The 27,357-nt window shown below is 51.0% G+C and overlaps 1 protein-coding gene across 8 annotated transcripts in view; it reads right to left on the bottom strand.

Annotated features, from left to right (window-relative positions):
• Shank2 (SH3 and multiple ankyrin repeat domains 2) overlaps positions 1 to 27,357 on the bottom strand; it is a 445,086-nt gene that overhangs the window by 165,276 nt on the left and 252,453 nt on the right. For all 8 annotated transcript variants that reach the window (XM_052712831.1, XM_052712826.1, XM_052712828.1 and 5 more), the window contains one exon: positions 13,236 to 13,311. In XM_052712831.1, the coding sequence (XP_052568791.1) occupies positions 13,236 to 13,311 (76 nt within the window). The remainder of the gene's footprint in view (positions 1 to 13,235; positions 13,312 to 27,357) is intronic.

Raw genomic sequence — 27,357 nt, forward strand, 5'->3', positions numbered from 1 at the left:
TCTATCCATCCATTCATTCATCCACCCATTCATCATCCATTCACCCATCCATTCATCCTCCATCCATCCATCATCTATCTATCCATCTCATCCATTATCTAACATACATCCATCTAATATCTGTCTGTGTCTGTTTGTCTGTCTTTATGATTCATTTAACACTTATTCACCCATCCATCTATCCATTCATCTATCATCCATCATCCACCTAACATTTATTGATTCATCATCAACCCATCTGTCTAACATCCAAAACTCATGATCCATCTATCCATCATCCATCCATCACTCTAATATATACCCATCTACCTACTCACCAATCCATCTTTCATCCTTCCACCCATCTATCAACCATTCGTTCATTAATCCCCTTTCTTCCTCACTTTTCTGAGGTTGAACATCTGCCAGGCCCTACCCCAGGTGATAAGGGAAGGAGACAAGTTGAGCTGGCACTGATACAGAGTGGGGGACACAAGCAAATAGAGATCAGCCACGTGGCTGCTGTACTTGGCCCAGGCAATGGTGAATCAGATGGGTCCCATTCCCCCTACTCCTGAGTCAGGCACCAAAGGCTGCTATTGCCTAGAGGATGACAGAGCACCTGGATTTTGCCAAAGGTGGGGATCAGTACAGACATTTGCTGAGAGCCCGCTGGGTGCCCACCTTAGTCTTGAGAAGACCTGAAGGCCTGGCTGCCTCATCCTCTAGCTGGCTGGCACCTGGATGGGTTGCACATGCCTGAATTCTGGCTCAGAGCATTCCTGCTCACCTTGGCTGCTCTGGGGCCACCTCTGTGGCCCTGAAATCCAGTCCTGATAGGCCTGCTTCAGGGTCAAAAGTTGTGGATGTTCATGGTGACCACTGGCCTTGTCCACTTAGAACGACGGTATGACATGTTCATCCGTGATGCTGCTTCTTATGCCCATTCATGGCAGCACTTTTCCTGGTGTGTGTGTGTGTGTGTGTGTGTGTGTGTGTGTGTGTGTGTGTGTGTGTGTGTGTGTGTAGTGGGAAGCTTGTACAATGGAGCACATGTGAGGTCAGTGGAAAACCCCAGTGTCGGTCAGCCTTTGCCTTCCTTTCTGTTTGAGACACGTTCTCTGTTTGAGAGACATTCTCTAACAGAACAGTCCCACCACCACATACAGCAGGCGAGCTGGCCCGTGAGCTCCCAGGAATCCTGTCTCTGTCTTTCACCTCACCACGGAAGTGTTAAGGTAACAGATACATGTCTCTGCATCTGGCTTTACATGGGTTCTGGGGATCAAATCAGATTCTCATCCTTGCATGGCAAGCGCTTTATACCTGCTGAGCCATCTCAGCTGCATGAAGACCATTTGACACGTCCATTAATGGTAAACGCTGACAACATCCATTCGCGCAGTGAGCACTGGCCATGCATATGCATGGAGACCATCAGTGACATACACCTACAGTGAACACTGACCAGTGGTTATGGTAGCTTCTGGCCAAATATCCAAAAAGTCACAATGGGAAAAGAACACGAGGAGAGTATAGCCATTTACAGGTTGGGAAACTGAGGCCCACACAGGGAGTCTGTGTCAGGATAGGGAAGAGAGCTCTGGCACCAGAACTCCCAGGCTGGGCCCCATCAGGCTTACAGACCACTCAGTCGTCACTCACTCAGTTCCCAAATTGAGGGCCTGCCATGGTGGAGCTGGAGGAAGCAAGAGAGGGACACAGTGCTGACCGGGGGTGTGCGGCAGCATGCCGGCTTGCCAAGGCCGGATGTGGGCATGTTTCCTCAGCTCCAGGACCAGTAAACACACAGGCAGTTTGAGACTGGAGGGCCAGAATGCTCACACTATGGAAATTGGTAAATGCTGCAGTTCAGGACAGCTGTAAGGAGGGGAGGCAGGGGACCCCATACAGACAGAGGATGCCTTCGGCAGCTGTGACCATGGAAAATTCCAGGGAGAACAGGGTTGACACCTTTCTTTTGCTGCTGGTGTAGATAAGGGAGGAGGGGAGACAGGAAGCTCATGGTGACACCTGCCTACCTTGGCCCCTCCTCTCCAATAACCGGAGGGCCAAGGGCAGCTCTGCTGGGCGTGGCCTGGAGGTGTGCCTGAATGCCAGCCTCCCCTAGCAACTGCTCTGCAGCTTCTCCATCGCCCCACCCATCTGCCTGCTCTCCCCCATCAGGACACCCACTCGCCACCTGGGAAAAGTGCTAAATGTGGCCTGAGAGTGTTGAGCCAGGCGCCTCCCTGCAGGGATGGATGCCAGGGCGGAATCCATTCTGGACGGAAGTGCATGATTGTCCTGCCGGATCCCACAGCACAAGCAATCCTCCAGCGAACACCTGGGCTTCTCTGCTCCAGGCCCCAGTGGGACACGCTCAGTAGCTATAGGGGAAAGCCCTAATGCAGAAGTCAGTGGTTCCAAGCCCCACAAAGAGCGGTTTCTGAGCTTGGTCCTCAGGCCAGGCACAAGGGGCCTGCCTTCTCTCCCCCAAGAGGCCATTCTGCTGCTTCAGATCCCTAAGCTGGACTCTAGCAGAGCTCCCATCCCTCCCACCACCTCATGTGCTCTGAAAAAGGAAACCTAAAATTAGGTCCTTAACACCAGGAGGTGCTGGGGGGGGGGGTCATAATGGCTCATCGCCATTAACAACTTGCTAGGAGGTGGATCACAGCTAGAAGGTTGATCACACATTGGGTGTGTCCGTGAGGGAGTTTCCAGAGAGTTTTTGTTGTTGTTGTTTATTTGTTTACTTGTTTTTGCTTTTCTGTTTTGTTTTTTTTCCGACAGGACCTCTAGCCCAGGCAAGTCTCCAACTCTCTCTGTAGCTGACACTCCTGATCCTCCTGCCTCCACCTCCTGAGTACCAGGATTACAGGTAAGAGCTACATCATACAGTGTATGCAGTGCTGAGGATCAAACCCTAGCTTGCTGAGAGGTAGGCAAGCATTCTATCCACTAAACCATATCTCTGGTCCCCTCTAGAGAGGCTTAACTGAAGAGAGAAGACCCTCCCTGAATGTGGGCAGCCCTACCCGATGGGGTCCCTGACCAAATGAAATAGGGAACAGCAGTCAAGCATGGGCATCCCCTTCTGTTTCTTGGTGGGTGCCAGGGACAAAGCTGTTCTGCATCTCCTCCCCCGCCCCCCGCCCCCTGCCGTGATGGACAGCATTCCTCTGCACTGGGAGAGGGGACAGACCTTCCCTCCCTTAATTTTCTTTTTGTCCAGTGTTAAGTCACAGTGACTACAAAAGTAACAAATGCTGGGATGTTGTCTCCCGTGAGGCCACAGGTTGCTAACGCCAAACTATCAGGTCCTGGAAAGGGAAGAGGCTGGGCCAGGCCCTGGTCATCCCAAGGGGCTCATAGGCCAGGGTGACCCAGCTTCTTGTGTACACGGGGTTCTGACTCTCGATGCCCTGTGATAGAGGCAGAAGACTGAGTGTTCTGTCAGGGTCACAGGGCTGGTGGGTGGTGAGGCTGGGGATAAACATGTTCCCCCAAGTAACCAGTCTGGGTTCACGGCTTCCCCTCTCCCCAGCCACACAGTCACTTCTGTGCAGGACTCAGTTGTATGTGGCATTCCTGGAACCCACTTCTTCACCCCTGCCCAACACCTGGCCATCTGTGCGCTCATTCCAGGACAAAACACACAGCCCCTCCGGGATGGTCAGTTTTTATTATCAACTTGACACAAATCTATGGTTACCTTATGGGAAGGGGGAACCTCAACTGAAGAACTGCCTCCATCAGATTGGCCTGTGGGCAAGTCTATGGTGCATTTCCCTGACTAATGATTGATATGGGAGGGCTCAGCCCACTGCGGAAGTGTTACCTTGGGAAGGTGGGTCTTCCTGGGTCGCATATAAAGCAAGCTGAGTAAGCCATGAATAGCAAGCCAATAAGCAGCATTCCTCCATGGCCCCTGCTTCAGTGCCTGCCTCCTGGTTTCTGTCTTGAGTTCTCTCAAGGATGGACTAACGTGTAATATGTTATAAACCTTTTCTAACCCAAGTTTCTTTTGGGCAGGGTGTTTAGTCACAGCAACAGAAACAAAACTTGAACACACCCATGTTCATTTGGCTCCTGATACATGCCTGGTGGGAGTGTGTGAGAAACCAGCTTGGTCTTTGTTTATGATTTCTTGTGGGGAGCAAGCGTGGAGCATGCCTTCCATTGCTCGTTCTGGCGTTTGACTAGAAAGAATCTATGTTCCACCGAGGCTGTGCCCCGAGGGCAGCCACATGCAGAGGCCTCTGTGAACACTGGCACAGTCCAGTCTGTTCTCAGAGGCTCCCAGCAACACTTTTTTGAAGTGTCAGAAGCTCACCCTGCCATGAAACGAACAGCCCTTGGACAATGACAAAGTGACTATCTAGACAATTTATACAAGAGGCTAGGAAGCTGGGGAGGTCCCCTAGAATAAGGAGGAAAAAAACCCTGGAGAAATAGTGATGGGTAGAATAATTTTAAGTGATGCAGAGGAAATGCAGAAAGGTGTGTGTGTGTGTGTGTGTGTGTGTGTGTGTGTGTGTGTGTGTGTGTGTGTGTGTGTAGAGAGAGAGAGAGAGACAGAGAGAGAGAGAGAGAGAGAGAGAGAGAGAGAGAGAGAGAAATATGAGTGAGTCCAAGGTTCCTGAGTCAGAGGGAACTCGGGCAGTAAACAACGTGCTGGGGAGAGTCAGGCTAAGGTCCGCATACTAAAGCACCAAGAGTTAAGGGGACAAAGAAACCCTGACATTCCTGCAAACTTCCAGAGAGGAGAACAGAGGGGCAGAGACAGTGGAAGGAGGGTCATGCCATAAAGTGGGACTGTTCCAGTTCAGAGGCCAAACGACCCTGAGCCCAGAATTTTAAAGCTAGAGACCGCAGACAGAGTGCTTACCCTTCAGGTCCTTTGTGTTGAAGTGTGTAGAGGAGGCAGCCCATCAGAACCAGGGCAATGCCCAAGGAACTACTCACTCATCTCATAAGTTAATGAGGGGAGAAACTGCAAAACGATGCCGCTGAGTGCTGAGAACTGGGGTCCAGATTGGGGTGTAACATCTTAGGAACGGCTCACATTCTTAGGATGTACCACAGGCGGGAGGGATGTTTAGCGGCTTGCTATCAAAGACCTAATTCTTTGCTACAAAAGGAGAAATCAAGGCAACTAGAATGCCCAGGAAAAACAAAACAAAACAACAAAACTTCATTCAAAAGTCACTTAAATGTGGGCTGACTTCGAACAACTGGAAGAAGGAAAGGCAAAGAGCCTGCTGGGTTGTGGGTCCAGGAAGACCCTTCTCCTGGCTGTAGGAGGAACTGGAATCCAAGCCCCGCTCTTGGTGTGGTCGCAAACATGCATATTGTCCCAGTTAGCATTTTCCACTGGTTTTGAACTATTTAGCAAGACTGATAAAAACTAAAAGATTTAAATATGATGAAAACATAAAATATTACATTAATGAAATATAACTGTTAATGCAAAGAGGGAAGTAATTCCATGTTTACTATTAGGACTGTGGCTTTCCCATGTGATTTGTGTGTTTCTGTGGTTTCTAGCTGCCCTTCTCCCTCCCTCCTCTTTCTTTCTCTCCCTCCCCACACCCTCCTTCCTTCCTTTTGCTGTTGTTATGGTCATAGCTGAATTATGTCTTTGTTTAAAAAGTATCAAGTGAAAGAAGAGTCTGGGAGTATTATCCGAAAGCAGACAATTAGGAGAAATAGCAACATGTCTTCAGACTTGTGGGCAGGCAGAACTGTGCAGCCAGGTTCTCTCCAGCAGTCAGGGCAGTTTCATGATGAAATGAAGAAGTGAGGTGGGGTTACTGTAAAGTTGGGGTAGCCATGAATGGACTAAGGAAGGGAAGTCAATACAATGGCTGGGTGGGCGGCAGAGGCCTGCAGATGAGGCTGGGGAGGGGAGGGTTGCTTCCCATTCCAGAGCCCTGTCTGTGTGGTTTGCCCCAGTGGACTGGTTGCTGTTCTTATACACACAGCTTGGGATTTCTGAAGGGAGGGAGCTGAGAGTCCATGGAGAATGGAGGAGCGGAAGGGTCCCTGGGGAGCCGGACGGTGGAAAGGCTATGAAGAGCTGGGTGACATGGCAAGGGGAGGGAGCAGGACCTTCCCAACTCTTGCTATGAACTGAGTGAGGGAAAGAGGAGGGAGAGGAGCACCCAGGCCTTCCAGGTTGTCCATCAGGATGGAGACCCCAGAGCACAGTAGCCGGGAGGGAGACCATGACAGGTGCAGACTGAGATGTGTTCCCTGGGGAAACGGCTCATCCACATGGAGACCCGTCCCCTTCATATGTATCACACAGGGAGAATGAGAGAAGAGCCAGCCAGGTGACAGTGCCAACTCCCCCTTCATAGGTGCTCTCGGGGCTCTCGTCCCACTCAGTTGCAAAAATTTGCCAAAGCACCAGACACCGTCAGAAAAACACCAATAGAGAAACACAGGACATCAAGAGTGAACCCCCAACCCGAGGAGCTGGCTTATCGGGTGGAATGCTCACTGTGCACTCGGAGGAGCTGAGTTCAGATTCCCAGCACCCATGTAAAAGCTGGGCGTGGCAGCGTATAACTGCAACTTCAGCACTAGGAAGCGGAGAGCAGGGGCTCACTAGCCAGCCAGTCTAGCTGAATCAGAGAGCTCCGGGTTCAGTGAGAGACGGTGCCTCAAAGAAGAAAATGGGCCGGGCGGTGGTGGCGCACGCCTTTAATGCCAGCACTCGGGAGGCAGAGCCAGGCGGATCTCTGTGAGTTCGAGGCCAGCCTGGACTACCAAGTGAGTTCCAGGAAAGGCGCAAAGCTACACAAAGAAACCCTGTCTCGAAAAACCAAAAAAAAAAAAAAAGAAGAAGAAAATGGAGAGGTGGCTGAGGAAGACACTCGGTGTCGACCTCACTCAGGCACAGTCTCTTCTGTAGTCCCAAACTAACGCCCCTAAGCAGCAGCTATGCAAGCTCCACTATGAACCACCAGACCCAGGTGTAAATTGAGCAGACTGAGGATGCTTCCCTCCGCATCTGCTGTGTCCACACTCAGTCTCGGCTCCCTCTTCTTCGAGTCAGTCAACAACTCATACCAAATAATGGTGGAAGAAGAATGGGGCAATCACTGTTTCTTACCACTTACTTCTAGACACAAAAAGTGGGGGGTTCCGAAGGAAAGCCAGCTACCCACAAGCACTGCTTACAGCTCATGGCCCTCTGGATTTATGTAGCACATGCCTCTCGGTGCTGCAAGCACTCAATGTATTTTCTCATTCACTCTTAATATGAACAGAACTGGAGACGGAACAGGTTGGGTGAGTTTTTGTCTTGCAGACAGCAACTCTGAAGGCTCAGAGAGGGAGGGGAGCTGTCCAAGGTCACATAGTGATTCAGCTAGAGAGAGAATGTGGGGCTGTTTACTTTTTCCAGAACTTTAAAAAGGCTTTGTGGAGAGTGGGAAGATGACTCAGGCAATACTTGCCGTACAACCATGAGGACCCGAGTCTAGATCCCCCATACACATGCAAAGCCTGTAATCTCGGTGCTGGGAGACGAATTTACACAAGGTTCACTGGAGCACACTGGCCATCCAATAACTGAATTGGTGAATCCTGGATTGGTGAGAGATTCTGTTGCAAAAAATAAGGAGGTGGGGGCTGGAGAGATGGTTCAGCCATCAAGACAGTGGTTCTTAACCTATGGGCGGGATGTCAAATAACCTGCATATCTGATATTTACATTATGATTCATAACAGTAGCAAACTCACAGTTATGAAGTAGAAAATGAAAATAATTTTGTGGTTAGGGGTCACAATATGAGGAAATGTATTAAAGGGTCACAGCAGTAGGAAGGTTGAGAACCAAAGTGTTAAAAGCATGTGCTGCTCTTGCGAGGGATCAGAGTTCAGATCCCAGTCCCAGTTGAGTGGTTCACAACTGCCTGTAACTCGAGCTCCAGGGCACCTGATGCCCTCTTCTGGCCTCTGAGGGCACTTACACACATGTGCATATCCACACATCCAGATACCCCCATACACATGAATAAAGGAAAATAAATCTCAGGGCTAGAGAGATGGCTCAGAGGTTAAGAGCACTTGCTTCCAGGGGACCCGAGTTCCATTCCCAGCACCTCTGTCAGGTAGGTCACAACTACCTGTAAATCCAGGGACTCTGATGCCCTCTTCTGGCTTCCATAGGCCTACATACAAGTGGCAGGGGCACACACACACACACACACACACACACACACACACACACACACGCACACACACACAATTAAATAAAATAAATCTTTAAAAAATTTAAAAATAAGGTGGATGGTGACAAAGATTTTGAACATCGACCCTTGGCTTCCACATGCATGACTACACATGTACTTGTGTCCCCAACCCCTGTACACACATGTTCACACACATGAACATGTACAGAGTATACCTCTCTCTCCACACAGAGGCTTCTTACAGTATCATATAGACAGAGTCCTTCTCTAGAAAGAGCCTCAGGAATCCAGCAAGGGAGATGCTGTCTGGGAAGAATTCTGGAGCTGGGTGGGATGGAGGGGGAAGGGACCCGTTCTTCGCACCCTATTATCTCCTAAACATTTTGAATCTTTTACCAAGTGCGTCTTTTCTATTACCAATTCAAAAATGTACAAATGATACTTGAAAGCCGTGAAAATAAGTAACTCTGGGTAGCACCTGTTGAAGAGGTGCAATCTTCCGCTCTCCTAGATCAATCTCCAGGAGGAAATTGGTTTTCCTCAGGAGTGGTAATGAAAGTGGCTTGCCCTGGCATGCATTCATGAAGGTGCTCCTTCCAAGCAGGCTGGCCACTGGCTGTGTAGCTGTGGCTATGTGGTGGGGACCACGAGGACCTTGCTGCCAGCTAGTTCCAGGTCTGGTGCCCACCTACTGCCTCCTCAACTCCTCCCTGGCAAACCTCAGAGAGGGTGGGTAGTGGATCCACCTTGCTCTCCCTCACTCACACCCAGGGCTCCATACATTACAATGTCACCTACCCTGTCCCCACCTCTGCCAGTGCACACATCAGCCTAGATGACAGGGCAGTCTCCATTATTTCCTCTGCTTTGTCTCCTCTTGGCCAGGTCATACGCCCCACTAAGTGTGATGATGACCCCCCCAAAGCCTGGGGCTCCTAGGCCATCATCCTCTGTGTGTTCCTTGCTCCTCACCATCTCACATTCTCTGCTCACCTCTCTGTTTTTGCAGTTGCTGAGTCCTGTTTAGATGGCTGGCTCCCCCTCAGCCTTTGGGAGTCACCTCAAGTTTGTCCTCAGGGACATTTGCTCTGGCCTCACACAGCTTGCTCTGGGGCTCGGGGATGCTGGTCTGCTCAGTGGCACTGACTAACCACCCAGGGCAACTCTCTGGTGTATTGAGTGACTTTATTGTTTGCCTTCACCATCTACAGGAGATCTAAGACTGTTTCTCTTGTTGACCTCAAAATCTTTTTGTTTGTGTGTGTGCATTTATATGTGTATGTATGCATGTCTATGCATGTTTATATGTGTGTTGGTGAATGTATGGGTGGGTGAACATGTACATGTATATGTACATGTGGAGGCTCAAAGTTGACATTGGCTATCTCTCTCAATTTATTTATTGGGGCAGGGTCTCTTGATCTATGAGTCATCTTATTGTAGGGAATCCCATCTCCATTCCTGAGTGTTAGGATTACAGGCAACCCTGGTGCCTGTCGAGTATTTTTTTACGTGCATTCTGAGGATCAGAACTCCAGTCCTCACACGACCTGGCAAGTGTTTTATCCACTGAGCCATCAACCCACACATGACCTCATAATCTTTAACTCTCAGAATCAACAAGTCTTGGTAGCTACTGGTTAAACAGATGGAGAGATAAGTAGGGTAGATGGGAAGGATGAATGTGGGTAGGTAGACGAATGATGACTAGTTATGGTTGGATAGAAAGATGGACTGATGAAGGGCTGGAGGGAGTAAATGGATGAATGAATGGGTGAGTTGATGGATGGGTAGATAGAGGGATAGATGGGTAGATGGGTGGATGGATGATGGATGGGCAGATGAAGGTATGGTCAGATGGACAGACTCATGGATGGGTGCATAGGTAGAAGAATATGATGACTCAGTGGATGGAAGAGTGGAAGGGTGAGTGGATGTAGGGATAGATGAATGGAAATGAAGATGGATGGATAAATAGATGGGTAGATGGATGGATGAGCAAACAGGTCATTAGACTGATGCACAAGTGGGTGGGTAGATAGCTGCATGAAGAGTGGATGGATGAATAGGTGTGTGTATATGTATGTATGTATGTATGTACAGATGAATACATGAGTGGATGGGTGGTAGGAAAAATGGGTGGATGAATGGAACCTGTTCAGTGTGTAACAACCCCTGGGGTTCCTCTGACCACCCAGGTATCTCCTCTTGGCGTCCTATGCTAATGAGGCTGGGACCTGATTAATGAGGAATGAGGACTTGCAGCTGTCACCTCATGTTGAGATGTACCTTTAACACTGACCCTCTGATACCTGCAACGTCCTGCACAGGGGTGGCCCCAGGACCTCGGCTGTCTGATTCTGACTGCTGTGTCTATTTCTAAATCCCTCTCATGTTCCCCCTGCAGGTGGAAGAGAATCCTGAGGCAGGAATCAGGTGGAGCAACTGGACACACGTGCTAATGCCTGGGTTGGTTTTAACTGTTCATCTCGTCAGCGCTGAGCCTCTGGGCTAACATGACACATGAAGGGGTGGGAAGGGGAGAAAGCTCTCAACTGATTCAGAAAATGTCTCCATTAAGCCTCCCTTCCCATCCCATTTTCTTTAATTACATTAGCATCTGCAGCAAGGCAGTCTCAGCCGTTGGTGCCTGCACAGACCACAGCCACGCCGCCCAGAGTGGCTAATTGGCCAGTGGGGCGGTGTGGTGGCTGGGTTTCTGCTGTGCTTTTGGCCCTTCCTAATGAGCTGATGAATGCACTGCACTGCAGCTGCCCATCCCCCCCACCCCAGATGGTTTCTGCCTGCTCAATCAAATGAGTGATGGCTAGCCTGTCCTTCTAATGCTTCCCCCAACACCCCCCACGTGGCCGTTGGAGTTCTGTCTCTCCACCCACAAACTCCTGGTTCTACCTGCCTTGCAGGTCCCTTCTGTGGTCAAAGCCAGCTCCCTTCCCATTGCCTGCATCTGTATGAGCAAGCTCGGTGGTCTTTGGTCAGTCACAGGAACAGTGTTTTCCCTCCCAGTGATGCTTTGGGCAGCAAGGATTCTATCTTCACCAAAGCTTCTCCTCACAGGCCCCTTCACCCCAGGCCACTGTGGGTAGAACCACCTTGACCTCAGGTGGTCCAGATGTGTACACTCAGGACCACTTGTCCATGGCTCTGTGCCCCAGACATGCTCCGTCAATGGCACAAACTGAGAGTGGCCACTGCTTGACGCCTTACATCTTAGGGTTTTTTTTCCCCCACAGGGGCTACTGCTCTGCGCCTGGGCAGCCCTTCAAGTAGCCATGGCGACAAACAATAAAAAGGGCTGGAGACAATGGAGAGGGATGGGGGGGCGGGGCATGGGACTCCTGTTGGTGTTCTTTCCCCTCTTTCCTGTTGAGACTGTCTCACTAAGTAGCTCAGGCTGGCGCTGAACTCATCAGCCTCCTGTCTCAGCCTCCAGAATGCTGGGATTACAGGCAAGTGCCACCACCTCCAGCCCAGACCATCTTGTTTTTGAGAGTGGTAGAGGACAGGTCATCATTAATACCAAATCAGACAGCAGCTGTGTTCCTCGGCACACGACTCAGAGAACTGAAAACACATTCAGACAGGATTGCCCACGGCACAGCGTTCATCATGGCGGATATCACCCAAGCATCCACCAACGGGGAAACTCCCAGCATCTGTATGAACAGTTGGTTTACATGAAACTCCAGTGGGTTGAGCCACAGACGGAAGACAAAGGACTGCCAATAGCCATGTGGAGGGATCCATGGGAATGGCTGCTGGCGGGGCGGGGGGACTTCCCTTGCAGTAGAGAGGTTTCAGAACCAGTCAGAGGTGGTTCTTGTCAATGTGCTAACCAGGCTGAACTCGGCACCTCAAAATGGCAAAGCACACACCGGGGATTCTTGTCTCAACAACAGTCTCAGTAGGACCCTCAACAAGAGACAGAAGTTATGGGAACAGGTAAAAACTGACCTCTAGATCCCCTAGAGTAGGGACAAGTGCAGGGTGCTGGACCCTCCTGAGATGGCCCTCCTCAGATAGGATCTACCTGATAGCCTCTCAGCCTCTTGGCTTCATGGCTGGCTGCCCAACAGGCCTGGGTAGAGGGTCCTTGTGGGGGATAGTCATGTACCTGTACAACTTTTCCCTTCCCAAGTCACACATGCTTCCCGGATCCCTACACCCAGGATGAACCTGCCTCAGACCAGGCATTCCCATAGACCTCTGTCTCAGTGTGGCATCAGAACTGTGTAGGGAACTGTGGCTTGTGACAGAGAAAGGGAGAGACAACGTCACACCCAGGATGCTCAGAACCATTGCAGCTGATGGAGGCAAAGGGAACAGTGGCCTGAACAGAAAAGCTGTATGTCAACCTTGGCCTGCTGGTGGAGCCACTGTCCCAGATTTGGCCCCACCCAGACTTAGGGAGACAGGACACAGAGACCTAGAAGTTCTTGCAACAGTTGTTGCCCAGGCATGGTTTCTGTGGGAAGAGTTCATCATGTACCCTGTGGCCATACCATGCGAAACACACAGCTTTCCACAAACTCCCAACCCAGTGAGCCTAGAACATCTGCCTACTTGGGGTCTTGCCCATTAAGAAGAACAAGATTTCCTTAACAAAACTCCACTTGGCAGGAGACACCACAAGAATGTGGACACACACAGGTGAGGTGGAAGCCCAGAGCCAGGATAGTCTAAATACTTGTGGGAGGGTGCCCACCACTGTGCTTCTGGTCCCCAACTCTGCCCCTTTCCCATCTCCATTGCTTTCTCTCAACAATGCCCTCCCGCCCTCCTCCTCAAAGTCTGCTGCCCTCTCACGGGGCGGGGGCGGGGGGGGGGGGGCTCCTCCACAGGCAGTTGCATGCAGGCCCTGTCTGTGACAGGTTCTCTTGAAAACAGTGGCGGCCACGACCTCAGCAGAGGTGACACAGGGACAGCAAAGCAAAGGTGTCCCAGAGCTGCACAGAAGGCACCCTCTCCCAGGCATGCAGGAACTCCTCAGGCCGGAGTTCCTCAGAAGGCGGAAGCGTGCCTTACCTGGCGGCATCGAAGCTGTCATAGGAGCCCACTGTATAATGCCGGAAGAGCTTCTTGCTGCGGTCCGCACGGGTTTCTGCAAAGTGAAGAGAGACACTATTCAGCAAAAAACAGTAGCCCACCCACTGAATGGGCAAAAGGCTGAATCTCCCTGACTTGCCCCAGGCAGGATGACATCCACTCTGCACAGGGACACACCTGGAGAGATGGGGATGATTTGGGGACCCAAGTCTGCAAAATGGGAGGATGCTGTGAACCCTGGGCTGACCACAGAGCAAAGAGCTCCCTCTAAAATGCAAGTGGAATCTTGTGCCTGCGCATGAAGGGGTAAGTGAGGCTCTTCAGAACAGGGACCATGAGTCTTCAGGCCAGGACAGTGACAGCCACCTCATGTGCAGTCTGCTAGACCTGCATGCCCAAATGATGCTACCCAGGCTGGCAGGCCTCTGGCCTTCTCAGGAATCTCCGATGGTGGCCTTATCCTAGAGAGACATGATCAGGATTAGTATCCTGATGATGGTTGCTTTCCATTAAAAAAAAAAAAAAAGACTAAACTAAGCACACATGATTAACGCTTCTAATTAAGCCTCGCTTCCCTGACTCAGCAGATTCAGATGTAAGATCGGTGGGAAATGATACGACTATTGTAATTAGATTAGCAGATGGCACAGGGCTGGGGGGGGGGGACGACTGTGAAAATACAAATGCTGGAAGCAGCACAGCGCACAGTGAACCTCAAGGTATTCCCCTCACAGACAAGATTCCCCGCCCCGCCCCGCCTCCTTCTGAGGTCCTGTGGAACTTCGGGAAAAGCTGAGCAAGCGGCTTGAACAAAAAGCCTGAGCAGGTGAGCCTCTTTCCAGTCCCTCCCCTCTCTCATTCCAAGGTCAACATTTTTTTTTTTTTAATTCACCCCTCCCAGTGCAGGTTTCTGAGAGAGGTTCCGGGTCCTTACATGCTTAGAGGCAGAGACAGAGCGCCCCACTTCTTACAGAGGGGTGGGGAACCACCCCACTTCTTACAGGTGTGTGGGGGGGAACCACCCATTTCTTACAGAATGAGGAATGCCCTCCTGGGGTGTAAGGAGGCATGCCTGAGGCAGGAGCTAGAACTGCATTTCCCAGCTGCCCCTGCGCTGTGGATGTGGCTGAGTGATTAGTTCTTCTCTAGGATTGGGGTGTTCCCACGCTGGGATCTTACGCCCCTCTGCTGTTCCTCTCTTTCACTGTCTGCCAGTTCAAGTCTCAAGCCCAGAGGTTAGGGCAACCACAGATGGCACGCAGAGGCCCCAGGCTCAGTTGGTACCTACGTGTCTGCATTAGAAACTGAGATCAGTTCCCAGCACCGTGTAAAAAGCCGGGCATAAGGGTGTGCAGATCCTGCACAGAGGCACGGGAGGTGGGTGAGTCCTGGTGCTCTCACTAACTAGCCAGGCCTAATTAGAAAGCTCCGGGGTCAATGAGAGACCTTGCTTCAAAAAAGGAGGTGGAGAGTGACTGAGGAAGACACTAGATATTGACCTATGACCTCCACATGAACACACACACACACACACACACACACACACACACACACACACACACACACACACACACACAGCCTGGGCCTCTGTGTGTCACAGTGGGCGCAATTATACATTGTACGCTACATGAGGGGGGATAATCAAACTTCTGTCACACTGGGTCGCACTTTGGGGCTTCTTTGTTCCAGCAGCTCCTGCTGCCCTTCCTTCACTGACAGGCAGGGCAGCAGGGGTCCCAGGACTGGCTCACACTTGTGTCTCCACACCTTCCACCCGCTCCCCTGTCACAAACACCCAAGGCTCCTGCTTACTACGCCTCCTTCAGCCATGACATTGTCACCGCTCTCTTCATGGACACTCACCAAGGGCTTCTGTGTAGCAGGCCCCACTGGGGTACCCAGTCAAATGCCACCATGGAAACCCAGTTAGGGGTGCACACGCAGCTCGGCGGCCCCTTTACAGTGCTCATGTTATCCTTTGAAGGCCTGCTCTGGACTGTGGGCCCCCTCACAGGGGCACTCTCTTATTTAAGTTAAAGTTGAAGGCATCTTGGTAGCTTAAATGTCAGGCTGTGTACATTACATCTCTGATCAGCCACTACTTGGTCTAGTATTGAAGCCACACAGCATGAAGCCATCAACAAAAATGTGTCAACAACTGTCAGAACATCCCCTCACAATGAAAGCCGAAAGCAATGGCATTTTGCAAACAACAACAACAAAAAAGCAATTTAAGTTTTAGGAAACACACTCTTATCAAATGGTAAACTGATGGCCCAAAGTGAAGTTGTCAGGAATATAAATTTGTCACTCAGATTTAACATTAACCATCGATGTGGCACAGCCTAGAATCACCTGCAAGAGCCTTAGTTGAGGAATCGTCCTTACCAGGTTGGTCTGTGGACATGTCTGTAAGGGATTGTCTTGGTTGTCTTAACTGGTGTAGGAGGGCCCAGCCCACCATGGGCAACACCGTTTCCTGGGCAGGTGGTCCTGGTTTGTATAAGAAAGCTGGCTGAGCATGAATCTAAGAGTGAGTAAACAGGCAGCTTCCTCCAGGGTTTCTGCTGCAATGCCTTGGCTGTGAGTGAGTTCTCTGGTCAGAGGTAACGCTGCATGGAATAGCGAGAAGCCTGGCTCCCGGTCTTTGCCTTGAGTTCCTGCCCTGACTTCCCTCAGTGATGCATGGTGACCTGCAAGTTTAAAATGAAATACTCCCCCTGCCAGTTGCTTTTGGTAATAGTTTTATCACAGCAACGGAATGCAACTAGAATACACTGTGTGTACAGAGGACAGACTAGGAGGGAACATGCTGGACTGCAGACGTAAGACAGTGAATGGGCCACCACTCTGTTTACGCCAGTGACTCCCATACTGTCACTGCCTGAATTCCAACAGCCCTGTCCCACTCCTGCATGACCTGTGAGCATCTGTTCACAGGGAGGGAGGGGTGACTGGGTGGATTTGATGGATGCCATCACCAAGACCAAATCGCATGCCCACTCCATGTCACCCAGGCTCAAATCAGCACCAAAACCAGTACCTTCCTTCTCTGCCTGAAGGCTGGCTCAGGGACATATCCTGTCCTGTCCTCAGGACTCCAGGACAGGGCATTACCTTGTTTCTCTGAATTGTCCTCCTGACTTATGGTCTAGGGCAGATAAGAGTTACGTGAGGTCATGAGGGTGGGGCCCTCATGAGATGTTAAGTGGCTTCCTAAGAATAAAAAGGGAGACCTGAGCTAGCAGCTTGCCCAGCCTCACCACTTGCTACCCTGTGCCACCTGTGGGTAAGGCAGAGTTCCAGGAGTGGGAGGGCTTTTCACCAGATACAGCCCTTGATTTTAGACTTTGGATCCACAAGTTTTTCTAAGCATCACTAAATTATGCAGTCAGTTCCAGCCATGGCTTCCCCATTCATCAGGGCTTGCTGAACTAACCAAAGGCCCCATCATGCAAATAACCCCAGTCCAGGGCACTGGAGTCAGTACTCATAAGCATGGAGCGCTGGCTGTGCTGGGGACTGGTCCAGCCAAGCTGTGCACACCTGCATCACACTTCATGTCAAGAGCAAAGGTGCCCAGATGTGACCCTGTGCAGGGACCACAAAGGCCAGACCTTGTGACCTAAGGGCAGGGATTAGAAAGAGACCCAAGTGACAGGTGACCAGGACCCCGGGGGCCAGGTGAAGGAGCTCAGGTATGTTGGCCTTCTATGATTGGGGGAGGTGCCCAGGGCTCAGATCACTGTGGAGGGACACATGGATGTCTGACTATCTCTGGGACATTCATGCTCAGGTCACATGTATGCCAGGGCTAGAAAGGGTAAGTGAGTTGCAAAGCATCGCCATCAACGGGCCAGAAGACTGCTCATTCCACGTATTGCTGAGTTGCTCTGGTTCTCTCCATCCCATGTGGTAGTTCTGTGCTGGTTGTCTAGGAAACCAGTGGGTGCTGAGAGTGGGCAGGGTTTTGACTGGGCTGGAGGGCACAGGGCCAAGAGCAGAGAGGGGAATATGTAGTGGAGTGCATGTGCACATGTGTCAGTGTGTACACATATGTGCTTGTGTGTATATGTATGCCTGTGTACATGCTCATGCATTCCTGTATACATGTTCATGCATGCATGAGTACATATGCATGTACATATAAATACATGTGTGGGAGAGCTTGTATGTACAGGCTTACGGTGACTATATTAGGTGTGTGTGTGCATGTGTTCATATGAGCAAGTGTGTGAGTACAGATGCATATGTGTATAAATGCACACACATGACTGTGTGGCTAAACATGTGTGTACAGGTCCACGGGAGTGTATACGCCATGCATGCATTCATGTGTATGTGTGTTTATACAAGTGATTGTATATACATGTGGACCTATATGTGCATATAGGTAAGAAAAGAATGTGTATACAGATACACGTGTGGGTGTGTATTTGAGCGTATGAGCACAGGTAAATGTGTATTTGTATGTGTAGACATACATGTGGATGAGCATCATCACCATCATAATCATAACCCTCATCATCACCATCATCACCACCATCATCACCACCCCCACCATCCTCACCACCGTCACCATCATCTCCTAGTCACCCCCATCCCTGTAGGGATTTGCTGAGCTGCCCTCTGCTGACAAGCTGCTTGGCTGGAGAGCTGCACCATCATCACTGGTCTCCCCCCTGCTTTGGTCCTCACACAACATCCAGCAGCCAACCCATGTCCTGGCTCCGCCTTACAGAAGCAGCAGTGTGGTGATGAGGGACCAGATTCTAAAGCTAGACTGTTGGCATTCCAAGGTCAGCTGTCACCGACTGGCTGCGTGTCTTGTCCTTTCATGTGTGATGTGGGGACAGCACCGGTCCCACTCACACGGAGGCACCTGAGTGGTTGGAGGTGAGGCCAGTTGGGCACGCAGGAAGTGTGTTCCACTTTGGCTGCAGCTATCACATGTCATACCTTAGATTCAGAACTTCTGCCTTTTATAGGCCTTCTGAAGTCACAGAGCCCGTGAGAGGCTGTGTGGGCCCCCAATCCAGCAGTCTAAACCCAGATGGCTATGCTGTGGACACACCTTCACCCAGTTTTGGGCTAGGATAGATGGGTGGGCTGGATGGTTCTTGGGACCCTTCCTGCACGTGACAGTGGCTGCCTTATGCTACAACCAGTGTTTGACATTCACCAGCTGTACACTATACACTGTGTGCCAACCTTTCTAGAAGCTCATAGGATGCATAGGTGCAGATGTAGGGTACAAGTAAGACATGCCCAAACAGTCAGGGGAGCAGAAGGAGGCCAGAGGTGCATGCAGGACAATGGCCAGGACAGATGCACACTGGGACTCGTATTCCTGCTTGGTTCTTCAGGGAAGCACCACGCGGCTGAACCTGACACATCACCACCTGGGCCGTGGCTGCAGCTCTGCTTCTCTCTGCTTCCTAAGGAGGCAGGAGGCCCTGCTGTCTCTCCTCGGTACAATTGGTAGAGCTGCTCAGAGCCAGCTACAGGCTTCCCTTATCCTCCAGGGGTCCAGTATTCCCCAATCCCAGCCACATAGGCAGCTGAGGCCACCACCGTCTCTAGCCCTGGGAACTAGTGGTTGGCATGGGACCCTGGTGTGGCAGCTCCTGCGACCTGATCTGGTGTGAGGTTCTTGCCCTGCTGCTGTGATTGCCACTTCTGAGGCCTCCCAGAGCGGCCTGGCTTTATGAGACGAAACACACAGGCAGACAGCATGATCCAGGGAGGGGCAGCGAAAGGGACAGACAGACAGAACACAGCTGGAGCCCCCAAACTTCTTACTTTTTTTTTTTTTTTTTTTTTGGTTTTTCGAGACAGGGTTTCTCTGTGTAGCTTTGCGCCTGTCCTGGAACTCACTTGGTAGCCCAGGCTGACCTCGAACTCACAGAGATCCGCCTGGCTCTGCCTCCCAAGTGCTGGGATTAAAGGCGTGAGCCACCACCGCCCGGCCCAAACTTCTTACTTTTAACACACATCCTTACTTCTAACATACAAGCCCATCTGTGTCTTTTCCACACTGATGCACTTTAGCCTGCCATTGCTGAAGGCACAAGGACTTGGACAATACATTTATGTACCAGCCATGTACACTGGTGTACCAATGGCTGGAGGCAGCGACCACAAGGGAGCAGACAACCATGGAACGGTGCCGACGTAGATTCTGTGACCACACCTCCTCCCTGGAGAGTTGACCATTTCTCTTTGCCATGTGGGATTCCTGGTAAGGGGGTGTCTCAGAAGCTAGGGTACACCTCCGACCTGTGGGGACATCCAGATGTGGCCCAGGTTGGTCTAAGCATCAAGCTGGTCTCTTGACCAGTCCTATGAGGTGACCCTTAGCCTGTGTGTGGAATGCAGCCTTTTTCTGAGGTCAGGGGTAGTGAGTTTTGGGAGAAGGCACAGAGCCCTGCTGCAGAGGCCCCAGGCTTTGGCCTGGAAGGTCCTGAGAGTCATTTGTCAGGTGTTTTCTGTGTTCCTCATCTGTGTGTGTGCTCACATTACACTCCTCAGCTCTCTGATTCAACAGAATTATTTCTAATATTTAAAAAAGTGTACTTATGTGTATGCCACATGTGTGTGGGAGCCATCGGAGTCCAGAAGAAGATACCAGATCCCCTGTGACTTGGAGTTGCACGCTGTTGTATGCCACTGGATATGGATACTGGGAATCGAACTTGGGCCCTTTGAAAGAGTAGCAAGTGCTCTTAACCGCTGAGCCAACTCTCCAGCTCTTGGTGGACCTCAGTCATTAGTTATAGCCAGTGTCAAAGTCACAGTGGCATTCCATTACATGTACAACATCCCAAGAGCACTGTGGGACAGTTGCCCATGAGCACAGAGCCCACATGAGGGACATCACTGCTTTCAATCCAGGGACTCCCAGGGACAGTGTGCAGATGGGACAGGCGTTTGGCAAGAATGTGAACTGTCTTTGCTGTTCCATGCCTGAGACTGTGGGATGCTTGTCATGCAGCGTCACCCAGGGAAGGCTGGCGGTCACAGACACAAGTGGCCTTTTCAATGGTACAAGATAGGATATTCTTTCCACTCTGGGCTGACAGCTCTGTACAGCAGAGGCCTGAGAACACCAAGACAAATACTGAGTGGGGACCTCATCAGGATGAAGTCCAGACTCACCAGGAGAAAACTGGAAAACAGCCTAGTAGAGGAAAGGAATGTGTCCTGACACACAGGGACAGAACACAGCATATGGGGGGGGGGGCAGACCTGAGTTCAGATCCCCAGCACCCATGTAAAGGCCCAAGGGGCCACACATGCCTGTAACCCCAGCAGTGAATGGGGAAGAGACAGGGAGATTCTTGGAGTTCACTGGCCAGCCAGCCTAGAAGAAAATGGAGAGCTTCAGGTTCACTGAGAGACCCTGTCTCAAATCAGCAGGGTGGGGAGTGGTGGAGGATGCTTAGTGTTTCTGTTGGCTTCCATATGTGCACACATGGGTGTCTGCACACTCACGTGTATACATCTTAGTATTTCACACACACAATATAGTACACATGCCTTTGACTAAAAAGAAGTCCTGTTTGTGGATGACAAAATGGGCAGACAAGTTAGCCAATCAAGGGGAAACAATTTATTTTCTTCACAGTATAGAAACTTCTAAAATTTAAGTTCTAATTCACCTACTTTCTCATCCAGCATCAGGGTTCTTCATATAGTGGCTGCCCAGAAATATCTGTAGCATCCCAGAGTTCAGCACTCATCAACCTGGTTCAAGTGATCACCCTCTCTGGTTTGGACTGGGGAAGTAGCTCCCTGTCTCCCTGTTTTCCTAATGATTTGCTCCACCCATCATCTGTGGTCCCTATTGAAGGAAGATGAACCCAGCGATGCTACTGGCCCTGCCCATTTCTACACCCTCATCTCCCATCATGGTCCCTTCTTCTTTGCTCCTAGAATACAAGCCGATTTGCATCTCAGGGCCTTTGCATTGGCTAGAACCTCCTTTCTCTAGTTCTGATTTCACTGTGCCAACAGATCTCTGGCTCCTATGACAACCTGACCACGTGGGTACCCAGTATCTCTGGTACATGAACGAACATTGGAAAATTGGTACCTCCATCTGCTTGGTCTGGCTGTGATGGGCTTAAGGCTTTACAGAAAATGCTAAGTTAGTGCCTCCCAGAGGCTGCTAGCATAGTGCAAAGAGCCCATCTGTACTGGGGAACCCCCAATTCCAGCCCTGGCCAAGGCAGTGATCAGGAGGGACCTTCTCACAGGGCCTCTTGGTGCTCCTGCCTCACCTAGAGAGAGAACAGGATATTTGCCTTGATGGATGTTCTGGGTGGGTGATCCCTCATGGCATACATCCCAGGTTAATTGGGGATCCCCCTCTCACAGGAGGCGGCTGTGAGCCCTCCCCACAAGGCAGCATTTAAGCTGATATGCCCTAAAAATGCCACTCGGAAAATATCTACATGGAAAAGAGGGGGGGAATCTCTAGAAATTCCATTTCATACACCCCTTGGGACGTGTGGAAGGCAGCGACAGATTTCATGACAGCCTCCGATTGTCAGTAGTTAAAATAGCCCCTTATGCAAAGCAGCCAGGAGGAGGTGCCTGCAGCTTGGCAAGGAAGCCAGGGTGGGGCATTCTGGGAGACTCTGTGGCCTCCCATGCAGAGTGCCTTTCTGGAACAGGGAACAAGAAGAGGGACTTTCTCCAAAAGCAGCGGGAGTGTCCTGAAGGACCAGAAGGATGTAAAGCCCTCACACCACAGACATATTCCCTGGGGTGGTCCCTCCCCCATGGGATGCCAGTGGACAGATAGATGCTATGAAGCACGTGAGACAGTCCTCCCCACTCATCACCCCTCCCCTTCCCTCTCCTCCCTTCTCCTCTTCTTCCTTCTTCATTGCAGCGATGGGGATGGATTCTAAGGTCTCATACGTGTTAGACGAGCCCTCTATCACTGAGCCACACCCCTACCCCTGAGACAGTCAAGACAAACTTGAACCTCCATTCTTTCCTGGCATTCTGATCAAAGCAGGAAAGGTCCTCTCAGGAGCCTCAGTTTCCCCATCTATAATACGGTCCACAGCAGAGTCTACAATGCAGGGATACAGTGAAAACAGGGTACAGACACTTCTGCACCTATCTTTCCCTAGTCCTGATGAACGATGCCGGCCAGGCCCCTTGACCAGTGCTGTTTGTCTAGGAACCCACTTTGGTATGTCTGGCTTACACCCAAGAGCAATTTGTGCCCCAAAGTATGATGCTGTGTTTGTTCTTGCTGGGGCTGAGAAGGTCCTATACCATCCAAGCCAACTGAATACCATCCCGGGGACCTGAAACGGTGTGGACACCTTCTGCTCCTGGACATCCTGCTCAGGTGAGGACCCATGACTGTTCTTCAGTAAGCAGAGGACAGAGGGTGGACTAGGGATTGCACAGTGACAGAGTCCTCGAGACGCTTGGCAGCTAGGACATGGCCATGCTGTTCCAGCTCCCGGGAGGACCTGCTTGCCCCTGTGTTCTGCCCTGAGTGGCGTGAAAGGCCCAAGCTGAGCCCTTCAGATTGAAGTGTATTTTGTTACTCAGCCAGCTCACACACATTCATGTGTCCTTCCACTCAGCATCATTTTAAGCAGAAGCACTCTAGGACGAGTCAGGCTCTGAATGCTGGGCCATGCAGCCTACAGTGCCGCCGAATGGCTTGTTCTGGACATGGCAGGGCTTTGGACAGCCTTGCCTTCCGTTCCTAACTACACCAGACTTCACGTAGCTACAGCTCCCACACCCACCAGTCCTTTCAACCTAAGCTTACTCTGAAAATATTTGAAAAATCGGGGCGGGAGAGAGAGCTCAGTGGTTAAGAGTACTTGCTGTATTCACAGAGGACCCGAGTTTGGTTCCCAGAACCCATGTCAAGTAGCTCACAACTGCCTGTAACTCCAGCTCCAGGGGGATCCAATGTCTCTACATTCTACAGGTGACTTTGCACATGACCCCACACAGACCTAATTAAAATTACTAAAATCAAAAAATTTAAAAGACCATATTTGGAAATCACTACATGTGCACCTGAGTGTGAACCGGTTTATTTGTTTGTCTTGGTATTTATTCCCCCAAACAATCCAGCATGATAGTGTTCACGGAGCACATACACTGCATTGGGTGTTATAACTGGGACCTGACTTAAAGTGTGTGGAAGGGTGGTGGGACTTAGATGAGAAGCCTGTGGCATGCTACAGAGGGGATTGCAGTGTCAGGGGGTTCAGTCCTGGAGGCCACCCCCAGCTGATGCCGAGGAATGGCTGCCTTGGTGTTTCCCATGACAATCAGCAGCTCTGCACCCATTTCCCATGCCCCCAGGGGGCAGCACACCCCTCAACCAGAATCCCTGTGCTGGCCACATTTTTAAGTTACTTTTTGCTGAAGAGATGGCCAGACAGAGAGCACATCTGTCTGGGCCAAGTGTCTCCTGTGCCTGTGATAATGACAGGGAGACCCCAGGATTCTGCCCTGGATGCTGGATGGAAGACTAACTTCAAAGGTAGATGATTCTCTTGCCATGATGGAGGGAGCTGACCCTCCTAACCATTGGAAGGTTAAGGGTGATGTTCGGAGTGGGTAAATTCCTTTCCAGCAAAGCTGGGTGGCAAATTTCCCTGGTTTTGATTGACAAGAAGCATAGAAACTATAAAAGAGGTGGACAGCAATGTCAGGCATCTTGAAGACACAATTTAATACAAAAGCTCAACTTGAAATGTATGCACACTGTGCCTAGGGGAACATGGAGCACAGTGGTGTGCTGGTCTGAGTAGCCAGAGCCCAAAATACAGGAAAGATGCCACATGACTCTGGCCAGGTAGCTTGCCTGCTCTACTGTCTGCCTGGGAGAGAAGTAGGCCACTGCTGCTGAGTCCTTCATGGGAGGAGGGTCCATGAGTATCTTCTTGAGGTCGTATTTGACCCAGCCAGGACATGGCAGAAAGTCACAGAAAGACAAGGCAACAGAGGGGACAATGGCCAGATGTGAGCTGAAGGCCTGCTGAGCCCCTTCCCTGGGTGCCCTGTACATTAACATCCAGACCCAGGCTGGATGGACACAGACGCTCCCTGGCTTACAATGGCATGAGGTGATCCCAGGACCATCGGGCTGTTTTCCTTTCCCATCCAAGTACTAACCGGGCCTGGCCCTGCTCCGCTTCCAAGATCAGGTGAGACTAGGTGCATTTCGGGTGGGAGAGCTACGGATTCTACACTGTTCTAATCTGTGCCATGAGGCCATCGGCATTCATCCTCTCAGGCTGTTGGATGGTCTTGCCCAGCAGGAGTTAGTGTGAATTCCGAGCACGGGTAACACAACTGTGGCTGAGCTGTGGAGTACAGCGGGTCAGAGATAGATATCTGTGTTAGTCACTTGTCTCCTCACTGTGACAAACGCCCGAGAGAGCGACTTAGGAGGGGAAGCATTTACTCTGACCCACAGTTTGAGGGCACAGTCCATCACGGTGGGAAGGCACGGAGGCACAAGCGTGAGAGCAGCTGGTCATGATGCAGCCATAGTCGGGAAGCAGAGAGATGAATGCAGGTGTTCCGCTTGCTTTCTCCTTCTTATCCAGTCCTGGACCCCACGGGATGGTGACCCCCACATTCAGGGCGGCTCTTCCCTCCTCTATTGACCTAATCTAGAAGCTACCTCACAGACACGCCTGGAGGCTTGTCTCCATGGTGATTCCAGGTCCTGTCAAGGTGTCAGTACTATTCACATGCCTCTGTATCTTATGAGATTTCAACTGCTGGTGGTCTATCATGGTAGAATCCCACTGTGAGCCAGGGGGCAGTGAGGAGGCTATTGCCATCCCACCCCACAGATGGGGACACAGTGGCAGAAAGCCGTGAAGGAAGAAGGACTGAGTCCCAGTGACCTGCATGAGTTGACAGAACAAGGGGCTGTAAGTAACTAACGGGGAATGTCCAGGTAAACCCCGGGGACTTAGGGCTGGGAAGACAGCTGGTAGCTGCTGAGCATGGAGGTCTGGGAGGAGGGAGAGAGGCCCTGACAGAGCTTGGGGATGCCACTGGAACAATGGCTTCCAAAGACTCAGAAGGAAGTCATCTGAACTGTGTTTACTCTAGGACGTACTTAGGGGCCTGGAACATGAGAGATGCCTCCCTCCCTTGAGTACTGGAGAAGGATCCTGGTGGTGACTCAGCCAGGGCCAGAGGGGCAGTGGTGAGGCCACTTTCTAAGCTGAGACACAACTGGAGTGCCTGCTGAGCATGTCAGTGCCTGTGCCTTAGACACACTCCTTCTGAGATGAGCACCTTGTTTATTTCCACAGAATCCAGCTCCTCTCTTAGTTCACATTCTTGGCTCCCAGCTCAGTTCCTTTCTGTTGCTATAACAAAATACTCAAGGCCAGGTTGTATATTAAGAATAGAAATGACTCTGCTGGCCATTCTGGAGGCTGGGGTGCTCAAGACCAAGGTGGTGCTGACTTTCTCACGTGGCAGAAGAGCAAGAGAGGGCCATGTGCAGCCTCCGCATGAAGGATGGAGACCTACTCACACGGGCTGTGATGTCAGGACTTTTTTTTTTTCTAATGGCCCCACCTTTTTACCTGGCAACCCCACTGAGCACATTTTACCCTGTGGACTTGGAGAACTGTTCAGATCTCCTGCAAAAGGCTCAGAGTTCCAGGATGTTTGGCTCTGGCTCACCTGTCCTGCTCTGAAGTGAACTCCCTGCCCAGGCTCCTGTGTTTCCTGCAAGTTTTATTCATTTATTTATTTTGTTTTCTTGAGACTGGGTCTTATTCTGTAGCCCATGAGGGCATGCAACTCACTATGTTGCCCAGGATGACCTCAAACTAACAACAATCCTCCTGCCTCAGCCTCCAAAGCACTGAGGGCATAAGCACAAGCCAGCATGCCCAGCTCCTCTGCAGGCTCTAATTCTGACATCATTCACCCAACTCAAAACGTAAGGGCTGAGGGCAGCACTAAGGACAAAGACGAAACCATTTTCTCTCTTAAAACTGGACACTGCTGGGCTTTCTGCCAGTGGAGAAACACACAGCTACGGAAGCAGCGAGGTCCCTCACGAGGCCACGCCCCCTCCGTCATCAGGCCGGGCTAGAGCTCTGTGACCTCCCTAGGGCTGAGTAGGTCTGGGGGGCTCCCAGGCTGGGAGCTGGTACCCTGTTTCACAGCCTGAAGTCCACCGTCATAGTCCGCGCATTCTCTCTCTGGCTAGTGGAGAGTCACACTGACCCGCCATGAGGGGACAAGGTCCAAGGACCTCAGCACCCAGAGTCAGTGGTACAGAACTCTGATTGGAAGAGAAACACTTATGACACGTAAAGTGGTATCTGGGACCTACTCTGTGCACAAGTCTCGCTCCTAAATCAGTTGCAGGCTTTTTTTTTTTATTTTATTTTATTATTATTTTTTTTTAAGTACTTCTGGGTTCCAGGAACCAACGTAGCAGAGGAAAAGGAGCAAATGAGGCCATGGTGGTCAGAACTGTGCACCACACTGACCTATTGAAGAGAGCAGACTCACACGTGAACTGTGCACCACACTGACCTAGTGCAGAGAGCAGACTCACACGGGCACTGTGCACCACACTGACCTGGTGACAGAGAGCAGACTCACACGTGAACTGTGCACCACACTGACCTGGTGACAGAGAGCAGACTCACACGGGCACTGTGCACCACACTGACCTATTGAAGAGAGCAGACTCACACGTGAACTGTGTACCACACTGACCTGGTGACAGAGAGCAGACTCACACGGGCACTGTGCACCACACTGACCTGGTGACAGAGAGCAGACTCACATGTGAACTGTGTACCACACTGACCTAGTGACAGAGAGCAGACTCACATGTGAACTGTGCACCACACTGACCTGGTGACAGAGAGCAGACTCACATGTGAACTGTGTACCACACTGACCCTATGACTGAGAGAAGACTTGGGGGCCGGGGCAACACAGACTTCTCCTCCTACAGTCCCTGGCTCAGTCTTCCAGGGTGACCCATGAGATGTAGTTAGGTTGTGGCCCTTTTTGAAGACATTTTTGCAGATGTATCCTCCCATCGCCCAGC

The sequence above is a fragment of the Peromyscus californicus genome, unplaced genomic scaffold, assembly GCF_007827085.1.
Source record: "Peromyscus californicus insignis strain IS unplaced genomic scaffold, ASM782708v3 Scaffold_4__1_contigs__length_199733344, whole genome shotgun sequence".
NCBI classification, from domain to species: Eukaryota; Metazoa; Chordata; class Mammalia; order Rodentia; family Cricetidae; genus Peromyscus; species Peromyscus californicus.